At 36.8% G+C, this 13740-nt stretch overlaps 1 protein-coding gene across 4 annotated transcripts in view; it reads left to right on the forward strand.

Annotated features, from left to right (window-relative positions):
• Positions 1-13740, forward strand: part of LOC149844376 (protein disulfide isomerase-like 5-4) — a 37397-nt gene that overhangs the window by 283 nt on the left and 23374 nt on the right. The window contains exons 2-6 of one of the 4 annotated variants that reach the window (XM_089994345.1): positions 3992-4082; positions 4355-4449; positions 4641-4698; positions 12972-13156; positions 13429-13486. In XM_089994345.1, coding sequence (XP_089850471.1) covers positions 3992-4082; positions 4355-4449; positions 4641-4698; positions 12972-13156; positions 13429-13486 — 487 coding nt within the window. Of the gene's footprint in view, positions 1-3991; positions 4083-4354; positions 4450-4640; positions 4699-12971; positions 13157-13428; positions 13487-13740 lie in introns of those variants that run through there. The other 3 variants (XM_089994350.1, XM_089994356.1, XM_089994360.1) reach the window with 3 other exon arrangements.

Below are 13740 nucleotides of genomic sequence, written 5' to 3' on the forward strand. Positions count from 1 at the left end.
AACTGGGGGAGTTTTGTTTTTGTTAGATCTGGTGGATTTTTCGTTTCGTTTTTACGTTTCTGAAATGGAAGTCGTTGATTCGGTTTGGTTTTGCTTTAGATGCTGATTCAATTGGTATCGTAGGGTAAGATCGGAGCTTATCTTTGTACATTGACTTTTGTTGATTGCTGTTTGGTTTCTCGATTTCGAACTGGGATTTGAGAGCGGAATTTGATGATATAGTGACATTTTTTGGCTGTTTATAGCTTGAAAATGTAAAATCTGGAAAGCAGGAAACACATGTGTAGATGAAATAAGGGTTGAGGGTCAGATCGTACCTTTTTTTTTGAAAGGCAAGCTGGGGTTAGGCAGATCCCTACCAGAATTTATTGAACTAAAAAAAAGAAACCTTACAAATGACTATGTGCAATCCCTCAATGGGGACCAGTCCGGGGGGTCGTCCTTCCAGGACTTGTGCAACCCCACTTTGGCCAATTTGACCAGATGTTTCATATAATGTTAAGAGTTAAAATGAACATGCTGTATGTCAAAACTATACATGGCTGGGATGAGCTCCACTGGGAAAGCAAGGGACTGGTACTTACCTTGGAGGATCGGTTTGATGTTTGCTACCAAGTCTGACCTTCCACTTTCTAAAACCACCCATGAGCTGGAATCTACCCGACTGAGTATGCGATGCCACCCGCACCACTCCTTCCTCTCTAGGTTGCCGATCATTGTGAAACAACCGGCCTCAGTGAAGACTCCGGAGTGGCTTTGGATTGTGAAACCGAAATGCCAGTTCATGTAGAAAATGCCACACACTGATTTGGGTCCAACCTGGTGGTGGGTGGGGTGTCCAATAACGTAGGCTCTTCCATGGGATAGCTATGGCATCTACCGAGTTGTAAAGGATACATAAGGTGTGTTCTCCTATAGCATGAAGGCCTTCTTTCTGAAGCTGAGTTGGGGTTTTCTTTGCTCCTTCAAAAAGTTGTTGATTTCGCAATTTCCAAATTGTCCAAATAAGGATTTGAAAGGATGTCTCCCAACTCCACCGGGTATGTTCTCGAAAGTGATGGAGAACCACGAGTGAAGGTCTCTTACCAACTTGCTGGAAGGCCTCCATTGCACACCATATAAATTTGATACCCTTCTCCATAGGTATGCTGAAACCAGGCAAAGGAGGAATAAATTGTCCGCATCTTCTGACTCACCTTCACATAACGGGCATCAGCTTGGGAGATGGAAGCCCAATTTTTGTAGCCGCACTTGTGCGAGAAGACAGTCCTCAACCGCCCATGTAAGCGTGATTGCAGCTTCAGGAAAGGCCTTCTTTGTCCAAATCATGGTGAAAGTTTTTTGCTTAAGACCCTTCTCTCTTATAGCCTCCCATACCTCTTTTGAAGAGAACGAGTGCGATGGCAACCAAGTGAGTTGGTCCGGGGCACTGGGGTCCCATGTTTGCATGAGAACTAATCTTTTCACCTCTTTTGGTACCCTGAAGATGGATTCCACATAGCAACATTGCGGAAATTGGTCTCTATCAATACACTCATTAAACTTTGACGGTCTCAAAATGTGATACATCACCTCACTCGTGCTCGGAGCAAGTAGGTGGGAGCATTGGCCCACGTGAGCTCCAAGGGTCAAACCAAAAGTCTATTTTCGATCCTTACCCTATCACCCACCTCACATGATTTAGGATGGTTGCTGCTCTATACTTGACCCCACACCATCCAGATTCCATATGACCCCCTCTGTTGGTGCCTCGGGATCCACAATGATTCCTCCCCAAGGTATTTGCATTTAATCAATTGAGCCCACAGTGAGGCTTGGTGATTGACCACCTTCCATGCTAGTTTCTTCAAACATGCTACATTCATTTCCTTGAGGCTACGCACGCCCTGTCCCGCCTCCTTTAGTGGTTTGTAGATTTTGTCCCAACTCAATAAATGCGGGTGCTTTTGAATTTCCGTGTCGTTCCAAAGGAACTTGCATATGATGGTTTCAAGGCTAGTGATAACATTCATAGGCAGGTGAAAGGAGCCCATCCAACAGATAGGAGAAGATAAAAGTACAAACCTAATTAACACTGTCATCGCTGCCGTGGATAGAAGGTGGCCACTCCATTAGGCCAATCTGGACCGGAATTTTCCGATTATGATTTTCACATAATGCCTTTGTGAGTCTACCTTTGAACATCGGAAGTCCCAAATATGTGAAGGGAAGGTTTTTCCATTGCCAACTGCGCCAACGGGATATAGTGTCAACTATGCTGCTGGGAAGGTTTCATGCAACAAAGATGGATTTATCCTTGCTTATCGATAGGCCTGACACTGCTTCAATGGCCTCCATGATCCTGAGGAAATGCCTAAGTGAGTGCCTGTCATCACGAAGAAAGAACAACACATCGTCAACAAAAAATGAGTGATGCCAGAGAAAGCCTTTTATGAAGATGGTCCAGACCGTACCTTATTTCTTTGTATTGGTTGATTTTTTATGTTCACGAGAAAAATGAGGGATTGTAAAGAATTGAGAAAGTGTGTGCTTAGTGACATTTATGGTGAGACTTGACTTCTGCTTGGTTGGAATTATTGGCATGCTGGCACTCGGAATACCATAGTGGAAAGAAGATTGGTGTTTGTCACTCTGTAATTGACAAAATATGATTTCTCAATCAATGAAAGATTGAAGTTTCTGTCAGCATGCTTGATTCGTCAAATGGATGCCCATCCTGTAGAGGTGTACTTTTGGGAATTGCATGAGATTCATTATGCTACCATTCTACAAAAATGAGGAAAAAACATATTCTTAAACATAAGAAATCTTTGTCTGCTATGCCTTCATTCTCGCACATTGGATGATGATAATGAAGCTGGGAAAACCATTTAATGTTTAGTCAAGTGTAATTTATTGATGTCATGTAGTTGATGGTGATAATACAATTTTATGCCACCTTTACGACAATAATCTTTGAACTATATCTGGAAACATTTCGTCAGAGTGAGTGGCTGACTGCTATTTGTTGGACCAAATGTGATAGGTTGAATCCAGTCTCTTTGGAGCCAATCTTTGATTTTGGAACTTTAAGAGATTTCCTGTGTTGCTTGTCAGATTGAAAATGCTACAAGTCCCTGTTGCACACTCAAAGGTTTCTGCAGGAAGTTGGCTATGACTGCACATGAGAAACTGAAGTTTGGAAGAAGTTAGTAAAAGGAAAGGAAACTGCAGTCAATGGACATTGTGTATTCTCATTATCTTTGATTTTTCATGAAATTGGTCTAGATTTATAGTGTTTTTTTCTTCAAAATCTCCTTAATGATAGTAAAATGAAAGTGAACAAGTTCATTCCCATTCTTATGTGATTCATTTTCTGTAGACCCACATAGCAATGCTGCAGAATAGAAACTATTCATGAATGAGGAGGCTTAGACAAGAATGATACCTTGAAATCCGTTCACAGGTTGGAGGACCTGGATGACGGAGAAGATGGCTAAGAATTGGAGGGATGTGGTGCAAGGTGACATGAAGGAAAATAGAGTTATTTAGGATATAGCTTTAAAATGACCGGAGAAACAATGTGCATAAGGCCAACACAGTATAGGTTGGACATGTCTTTGGCGATTTTGATGATCATGCCCATATGATGCACTGCTTGTAGGATACTCCATATGCTTGACAAGTATTCAAGTTCATATTAGTGGTAAGGATCACATGAAGCAGCCATACAAATGTTTTTTCATTTTCTTATCAGCCAGTGATTTGGCTTATTTCTAATATCAGTGTTTAGATTTAGAGTGGTTTTCTCTATCTTTAACATATGTGAATGCTTATACTTTGTTTTTCTTGTAGACTCAGTTTCAATGGAAAGCAAACATAGCTGTTTACCAAGAACCATCATGAATAATGTGTTACTGTTTAAGTCTGTTCTTACTTTTCTCTTGTCCAAGTTGTAGTACATTACGCATTAACTGACTCTAGATTTTTGGATTTTAACAATTAACTACAGGAAAATTCCTAGAGATCTGACAGAGGCATCATTGTCAGGTGCAGGACTATCCATTATAGCAGCACTCTCCATGGTTTTTTTGTTTGGAATGGTATGGATGTGAATAATATAATTGTTCTTGTGTACATGTATGTATGAGATTTTGATTTGATGACTTGAATTTTTTGTCTGGGTGTTCATATTTAACTGTGTTTCATTGTCTTCACTTTTTCTAGATTATGAAGCTTATCCTGATAAGAAAGTATCAACTTTTTAAAATGCATAAGCTTGTCTTGTAGACATGGCTTTGCAATGTATTCTTTTGTCCTTTTTACTATCTGTCTCTTGGTTATATTATTATATTATGCATACATCAAATTGCAGGAACTGAGCAATTATTTGGCAGTAAGCACAACTACGACTGTCGTTGTTGATAGGAGCATGGATGGGGATTTCTTACGCATTGACTTCAACATAAGGTAGTTGAATTTCTAGAGCCTTTCTCAAATTGGCTGCTAGCTTGGATTGGTTCATTCTTTAGATCATAGTTATGTTTTGTTTGGCAATTGAAATATTAACTGATTCATGTTAATGATCCTGGAAATGGGAGAAAAAAAAGTAAAATAAAAGCGAATTAATGTCATTCTAACTTGTTTTCTCCATCTTGCAGCTTTCCCGCTTTGTCTTGTGAGTTTGCATCTGTTGATGTAAGCGATGTGTTGGGCACAGTAAGTTCCTCAATCATGTGAAATATACACCTAACATGAATTATATCTGAGAAATGTGCTCGAACTCAATGATTTATATTGTTTCCCCATTTAAGTCATGTATATGCATATTTGATGGTATGAATATACCCTTGATTTATGATAAAGAAATACCTATGTATGTGTAGGCAATGTTTCTTTATGATGTTCATATGTATGTCATATGAAATGCTTATGATGATGATTGCATCATGTATGAGATTTTATGAAAGTGTATGTAGCATAAAAAAATATGGTTATTGTGTTCCACTATTATGGAATGTACGCATGTGTATGTCATGACCATGAACCTTGTGAACATTGTTAAATTATGTATCAATTGTAATCTTGTAAATATTCATATATATATATTGAAATACATATACATATGTACTGTGTATATATGTATATGTATCTCAATATATATATATATATATATATATATATATATATACTTATTTCCTTTTTTGTTTCTTTTTACCCAAAAAGGGTATTTCTGTAAATTCCTATTTTACGCATATTCCCCTTGGAATATGATTGTAATTCTTTTTTTTCTTTTTCCTTTTTCTTTTCTCTCTTTCTTTTCTTTTTTTTCTTTTTCTTTTTTCATCTTTGGTTTTTGCGCCACATAGGGAGGCTCCCCAAAGAGTCATTGGGGAGCCTCCAACGGTCACATATGTGACCATTGGGGGCTCCCAACGACTCTCTTGGGAGCCTCTTTTTGTGGCTCCTTTGTGTGATTATAAATAGGGGTTTCACCCCTTTGTATTTTTCATGGCTTTGGGTCAAAGCCCAAGTGCTCAATAAAGTGATTCTAATATTTTTTATGCCTTTGCATTTGTGAGATTTTGTGAGTTGTGCTTTTGTGTACAAGTGTTCTTATCGTGCATATGTGCTTAGTTTGTTATCAAGAATATTAAGGTCTTGATCTTAGTATCTTGTTAGAGATACTTTTACATTGTATCAGAGCCTCACTGAAGGAGGATCGTGTATCTCTTCATTTTTTAAGTGTCTCGAAAAACGTGTCTTCAAGCTATTGGAGTTTGAAGTGGATCATCTTCTTCGTGCAATATTTTAGAAGTCTCTTTTGTCAAGAAAGACTTGAAAATCTTTTGAGGTACGTGTTATTTTTTATCTTCTACCCTCTCTAATGGGTGAAAAAGACTCCCACTTCTCCCTCGGTTTTAAATTTAGTGGTTCGAACTATCATGTTTGGGCCTGCAATATGGAAGCCCATATCAAAGGAAAGGGCTTTTGGGAGTATGTTTAAGGTTCAATATCGGAACCCGAACCCAAACTTACCATCATTGAAAAAGGGGATATTAAGATTCTTGAAAGGGAAGATAGACAAAAAGCCCTAGAAGATTATTCAAAAAAGCATGATGAGTGGGAGATAAAAAACTTCAAGATCTTGTCTTGGATTTTTTCATCCGTAGAAACCAAGATCAACGCCAACATCATTAAGTTCATAAAGGCTTCCAAAGCTTGGTTGTACCTTGAAAAGATGTATACTTCAAGGGATTTATCACACAAGTATTACCTCCAAAAGAAGACATTGACCCTTCAACAAAACGATTTGTCTATTCGAGAATATTTTGCCGAACTATCGTTTATTTGGGACGAGCTAGCTATGCTCGAACCAAAATGGAGTGGAGAAGCAATTGAGTTAAGACACAAACAACTAGAGGAAGTTCGATTCTTCAATTTTCTAAATGGACTTAGACTCGAATTTGAACAACTTCGGTCCTCTTTTTTATCCGCCTTCACATCTCCCTCTATTGAAGATGTAATCACTAAGCTTAGTGGTGAAGAAACCCGTATGGGGATTAGTAAAAATAATCCTAGCATCCTTGCTACATCTTCTTCTCAAGATGATTGTGAAGGGGTTAATGCCGTGTCAAGACTCGGGAATAATATGAAGGCCTACAAACCTCCTCATTTCAAAAATCAAGGTCAAGGAGGAAATGATCGATATGGCAAAAGAGACTATAGCAAATTAACTTGCCTTTTTTGCAAAGAACCCCAGCATATCAAACCCATTTGCCCCAAATGGAAGAAAATACTTGCTGCGGCTATGGCATCCCAACCAGAGGAACAACCATCTTCATCAAATGAGCCTCTTTCCCTTCAACAAATTGTGGATGCTCTACAACCTCTTCTCAAGGGAGGCATTTTCGGAGCCGCTATGTCATCTTCCTCGCCTCCCGGTAAGACATCTTGGCTCCTAGATTCCGGTGCATCTTTTCACATGACTCCAAGTGCTTGTTCTCTTTCTGATTTTTCTAAAAATTCTCTTCCATCTTTTGTCTCAACGGCGGGTGAAACACCTCTTGAAATTAAAGGAATAGACAATTTTGAAAAACAAGACTTTTTTATTCCAAAAATTCGTCTTATACCAAAATTAAACTTAAATTTACTTTCGGTCTCTCAACTCTTGGACTATGGTTGCGATATAAAATTTTCTTCTAATAAATGTTGGATACATGATCGTTAGTCCGAGAAGTTGATTGGGGAAGGCTCTAGGAGAGGAGACCTCTACTATGTTGATTTTCTCCAAATTCCCAAGAACCAGTGTTGTAATGTTGCTCAAAACAAAGATATTCATGTATGGCATAAGAGACTGGGGCATCCCAACATTGTTAAAATCTCTTATTTGCCTTTTATTAAGCATATTTGTAATGAGAATTTTGTATGTAATAAATGTATTATTGGGAAAATAAAAAGTCTACCGTTTACTCAAAGATCCAAGTTTACAACAAAATCTTTTGAAATTGTTCACTCCGATGTATGGGGTCTGGCTCTTGTGATATCTAAAGGAAGTTTCTCATACTATGTTATTTTTGTGGACGATTACACTAGATTTTGTTGGATATATTTTCTTAAACATAAACATGAAGTTTTTTTAATTTTTAAAACATTTCATATGATGATTTTAAATTAATTCAATGGAAGTTTAAAAATACTTAGAACCGACTCCAGTGGCGAATATCTTTCAAATGAATTCAAAAGTTATCTTGAAAGTTATGGTATTCTCTATAAAAAATCTTGTCAAAAAATCTCATAACAAAATGAGTTGGCTGAACGAAAACATAGGCATATCATTAAAACAACTAGAATCTTGCTCATTTCACATAATATTCCAAAAAGACTCTGGGTTGAGACAACCCTTACATCGGTCTATCTCATAAATAGACTCCCATCAAAAAATTTGAGCAAAGTTTCTTCATTTGAACGATTGTATGAAAAAGAACCTGATTATAGCGGGTTAAGGGTTTTTGGATGTAAATGTTTTGCCCTTACTGATAAAAATGACAAACTCTCCCCCAAGGCCATTCCTTGTGCCTTTCTTGGTTATTTCGAAACTCAAAAGGGTTTTCGGTGTTATGATATTAAAAATGATAAACTATATGTCTCCAGAAATATAAGTTTTTTGGAAAACCTCAGTGGTTTCGAAAAACTTGAACCTAATGACGAGAATATAGACTATTATTTTCTATTTGATCTTTTAACGGAAGGTGATGAAACTAGTGATGATGAGTCAAATCAGAATGACTCAAGTGATAATGAAACCAGTCCTGTGTCCTCTTCATTTCATCAACATGTCAATGAGGAACCATATAGAGATCTCATAACCTATACTCATAGAGATAAAAATACTTTCAGGAGTGCCCTTGAAAGATATGATGATGCTGGTGGGACTGCTCCTCAAAGTGAGGAGAATCTTAGTAGGACCGAAAGACATAGAAAAATCCTTCTAGGTTCATCTCATATGAGTCTTTTTCACCTAAACATAAAGCCTGACTAAGCGCCATTCATTCTTACATAAAACCTAGAAACTTCGAGAAAGCACGAAAATGTCCTGAATGGATAGCCGCAATGGATAATGAACTCAAAGCTCTGAGAAGAGCCGAGACATGAGAATTTCAAGACCTTCCTAAAGTTATGAAAGCAATAGGGTGTAAATGAGTATTTAAGGTTAAGACTAAGAGTGATGGGTCCCTCGAGAGATACAAGGCCCGTTTGGTTGCAAAAGGATATAGTCAAGAATATAAGATTGATTATGAAGAGACCTTTGCCCCGGTAGCTCGAATGGTCACTGTCCGATGTCTTATAACCGTTGCCTTAATCAACAAGTGGAACATCTATCAAATGGATGTTAAGAATGCATTTCTAAATGATGATCTAAATGAAGAAGTGTATATGGATGCTCCTTCTGGAATGAAGTCTCTTAAAGGAAACGTGCTTCGCCTTCGAAAAACACTTTATGGTTTGAAACAAGCCCTCAAGGCTTGGTATGATAGGTTTAATTCTGTAATGATATAAAATGGTTTTTCATCCTGTTTTACTGATACTGCTTTGTTTGCTAGAAAATCCAATGCAGGGATTGTTATTTTACTTCTATATGTGGATGACATGCTTATAACCAGAAGCGATTCTAAATGGATTAAAAGCATAAAATCAATTTTAAAGGATAGGTTTGAAATGTCTGACTTGGGATTTCTACCTTATTTTTTGGGTATTGAAGTAGAATACTCTCATAGAGGGTATTTTTTGTCTCAAACTAAGCTTGCATCTGAGATTATTGAGAGGTCAAATATTACAGATGATAAGGTTTGTGAAACTCCTGCTATAGTAGGAGCTAAAATGAAGATTGATGATGATGTTCTTCTCTCCGATCCTACTCCCTACAAACAACTTGTATGATCGTTGATGTACCTAAGTATTACCAGATCAGATATCTCACATGCAGTTCATACGACAAGTCAGTTTCAGCACGCACCAACTTTTGTTCACATGAGTGCCGTCTTACGAGTCGTAAGATACCTAAAGGGTACTCTAAATAAGGGAGTTTTTCTGTCATCTTCTTATGATTTAAAATTAATTGCTTATACTAACTCTGATTGGGGAGGTGACCCAAATAACCGTCACTCCATCACTTGTTTTTGTGTGTTCTTAGGTGATTCACTGATCTCGTGGAGATGTAAGAAGCAACAAAAAGTTTCTCTCTCTTCAACTGAAGCTGAATATCGTGCCATGACAACTACTACCATGAAATTGTATGGATCTATTAGCTGCTTGAAGACATGAGGATCACTATTGAAGGGCCCACTAAGCTATGTTGTGATAACAAGAGTGCAATTTATATTACCAAAAATCATACTTTCCACGAGCGGACTAAGCACATTGAAATTGACTTCCATTATGTTTGTGAAGCCTATCTAAAAGGAATCATTGATCTACCTTATGTTACTTCAGAATATCAGTTGACAGATTTCTTCACCAGAGCTTTATGTACACCACGATTCAACTTTCTTCTTGGCAAACTTTCGGTCATCATGCCCTAAGTTTGAGGGGGGGTGTTAAATTATGTATCAATTGTAATCTCGTATATATATTCATATATATATATATTGAAATACATATACATATGTACTATGTATATATGTATATGTATCTCAATATATATATATATATATATGAATATATTTACTTATTTCCTTTTTTGTTTCTTTTTACCCGAAAAGGGTATTTCTGTAAATTTTTATTTTACGCATATTCCCCTTGGAATATGATTGTAATTTTTTTTTTCTTTTCTCTCTTCTTTTCTTTTTTTTCTTTTTCTTTTTTCATCTTTGGTTTTTGCGCCACATAGGGAGGCTCCCCAAAGAGTCGTTGGGGAGCCTCCAACGCTCATCAGACAAGCTTTCTTTGATTGTATCGATGTTTCAATCCCAGAGTTGTTATCTTTTGGACTCATAGGTTAAAGTCAACATCTCTTGTTTGACATGTATGCCTATTAAATTTGTGATCCAATGATTCAATATATTTTAGGTCTATGAAATGGATAAGGGAATAACTTTTTCTAATATGACAAAAAAAAGAGAGGAAAGAGTAGTACCCTATATGATTAATCCAATGCAAAAGGATTCATAATACCAGGAGGTCTAGCAGACAAGGTTAGCATTTTGTATACTCATCTAAGGGAAAATATTCAGAGGTGAAGATAAAGCAATAACATTTCACTAATGAATGGAGTTTTACTATCCATATGCATGTGTGATTGCATAACCTTAAGGCAAGAAGCAAATACTCTTCAATGATAAAAAGAATACCTATAGAAACATAGAAGTAAACAAATAATAATAATAAAAATAAAGAGTATGATTAGTTTTCTATCTACAATCTTAGCACTTCCATTGAGAACCTTTGGTCCTTTAGTACACTTGGACTGTGCATGAAAGTAGGGTTTGGCCCAGGGTCCTTTAGTACACTTGGACTGTGCATGAAAGTAAGCTCACTTCCCAATATCAGGACGTGGGTTTTCTTTTTTTTTTTGGGCGGCTTGGAGCTTTTAACAATTTTTTTTGCCCAATATCAAGAAAACTCAATTCCTATTCGTTTACCACTCGAATCCTAGGTCACTTCCCTCTTCATTTCCTCTTAACTTCTGGTTTGCTTCTCTTCTCGCTTCCGAGACGAATCCTGATTCGCTTCTAAGTCGTCCCTCACTTTCCGCTTCCTAAAATTTTATAAGTGCCCCGCTTCCACTTCCTGAATCGCTTTCCGCTCCCACTTCCTGGATTGACAACTCTGATTTGGCCATAACCTTTCAATTCTTAAATTCAAGAAACACAAAATTCTTGTTTGGGCAAGGAAATTTTTTCTCATGAACAAGACAATGGAGATCTCCAATGCTTTTGTATTGTAACTAAGGTATGATATTAGTCATTGTGATTTAAAATTTTTTTGAATTATAATCTGACTGAAGATGCGGATTCTAATATTATTATTTGTGGAACGGATGGTTCCTTGTACATTTTCCCACATGTTTTGACTTGAAATGAAAGGAAAGAAAACAACTATATTTCAAAATCAGTGATTACAAAATTTGTGTGATGCACTCTCATAATTCTAATTTATCAAAATGTGGAAATATTGCAGATTACTGATTGGCTGATTAAAACAAAATAGAAAAGTAGAGATCTGGGGAGAAAGTCAGAGATGATGTGGAAACGGCTGTTGTTATGTAAAGAAAAGGCTAAAGCCTAAAAAATGATTCTAGAGAGAATATGCTCTATCTATTAGCCATAAAAGCAATTTTGAGAGAATAGATAATGGCTAGTGGCTACTCTACCTGATCGCCAACACCTACATAGCAGCCTGATCATCAGCACCTAGATAATGGCTAGTGAGAATGCTCTATCTATTAGCCATAAAAGCTCAGTGATTGCAAAATTTGTTTTTGCATTCTCATAATTCTAATCTATCAAAATGTGGAAATATTGCAGATTACTGATTCGCTGATTAAAACAAAATAGAGAAGTAGAGATCTAGGGAGAAAGTCAGAGATGATGTGGAAACGGCTGTTGTTATGTGAAGAAAGGGCTAAAGCCTAAAAAATAATTCTAGTGAGAATGCTCTATCTATTAGCCATAAAATCTCATACATAAAAGCAATTTTGAGAGAATAGATAATGGTTAGTGGCTACTCTACCTGACCGTCAACACCTACATAGGAGCCTGATCATCAGCACCTATATATAGCAGTCCAAGGGGAACGGATGCTCAAACACTTCATAAGAATATTTGTATCCCTTCATCTACAACATTACCTATGTGACAGATACGCACACAGGAAAACACTTCAATTATGCTGGCTTTGTATCTATTTTAGTTTCCAACTGTTGAACTATTGTATGCTTTAACAACTAATCTGTCTTCATGACTGTGCTAATTGCAAATGGACTTGATCTGATGATTGAATGGAATTATCTTCAAGCATTATGTTCGCCTAAGTCAGGCATGTTGGCCTAGACTTTGGTAAAATCAAATTTTATGTTCTCCAATGTGGTCTCATGTTAGCTTAAGATGATTTCATAGAACTTGAATTGTATTTTTTGTCGGTGACAGGTAAAATTTCAATTGGTACTTTTCATTTTCTGAACAGTTTAGCAGTTTTAGGTGATGATTTTTTTTGTCATAAATATCACTAGGAGCTCTTCTTGTGATTCTATCTGTACATGTAACATTTGAGTTTATTTAGATTGTGTACTAGTAACATCTGGCCTTAGATGCATGCTATTGTTTCTGAAAAAAACTTGATTTCAATTGTTTTTTGTTTTTCATTAGAGCATGTAATCATTTCTTTCTTATATTTGTTTCTTCTTGTGTAAAGAAACATTAACTGTTCTCATAATTTTTATGTATGTAATATAGCAGTTCTAGACAGATTCTAACAATTATTCTACTCTGCAGAACAGGCTGAACATCACAAAAACTGTTCGTAAATTTTCAATTGACCGTAACTTGAAGCCAACAGGCTCCGAGTTCCATTCTGGCCCCATCCCAGCTATTCTGAACCATGGTGATGAAGTTGAGGAAGACTTTGGTGAAGGATCTCCTGACATGAACTCACTTGTTTTTGATAGATTTGTGCATCAGTAAGTTGAATTTTCACATGTTTTTTTCTTATGTAACATGGGGAAACCACTTTAATGGTTTGGATGTTCCCATACGGGCTGAGAGGTGTCATTTTCACATGTAATCTGTTGGTGAAATTATCATGTCTATCACTTGCTTTCACTTTTTATGCAAGTAGAAGAGGGAGGTGCATGAAACACCCTGTTTCGGCATGTGTATATTACTATATGTCTGTCTGCATAATTGCATATTTCAGTTGTGCTTATTTTGAACAAGGAACCGTTGTTTGTAGGTACCCGATTTTGGCTGTTAACTTCTTTGCCCCTTGGTGCTATTGGAGTAACCGCTTGGTAATTTTGCTATCTTTTCTTTACATTGTTGCTTCATTAAAATTTTTGATGTATTGGATTTTAAAATCTATACCAGTGTTTTCTCTGATTGGTCTTGACCCATGCATAATTGTTTTTTGCTCAGATGGAAATTTGACCCTTGGTCTTTTATCCTCTATTGCAAACTCTTGCTAGTATGGCTTTTGCCTTCCTTGACAAAAGCATCTTTTGGGTCATTGCTAGTATGGCTTTTGCCTTCTTTGACAAAAGCATCT

Source organism: Nuphar pumila, chromosome 2 (assembly GCF_984573655.1).
Source record: "Nuphar pumila chromosome 2, dmNupPumi1.hap1.1, whole genome shotgun sequence".
In the NCBI taxonomy this organism is placed as follows: domain Eukaryota; kingdom Viridiplantae; phylum Streptophyta; class Magnoliopsida; order Nymphaeales; family Nymphaeaceae; genus Nuphar; species Nuphar pumila.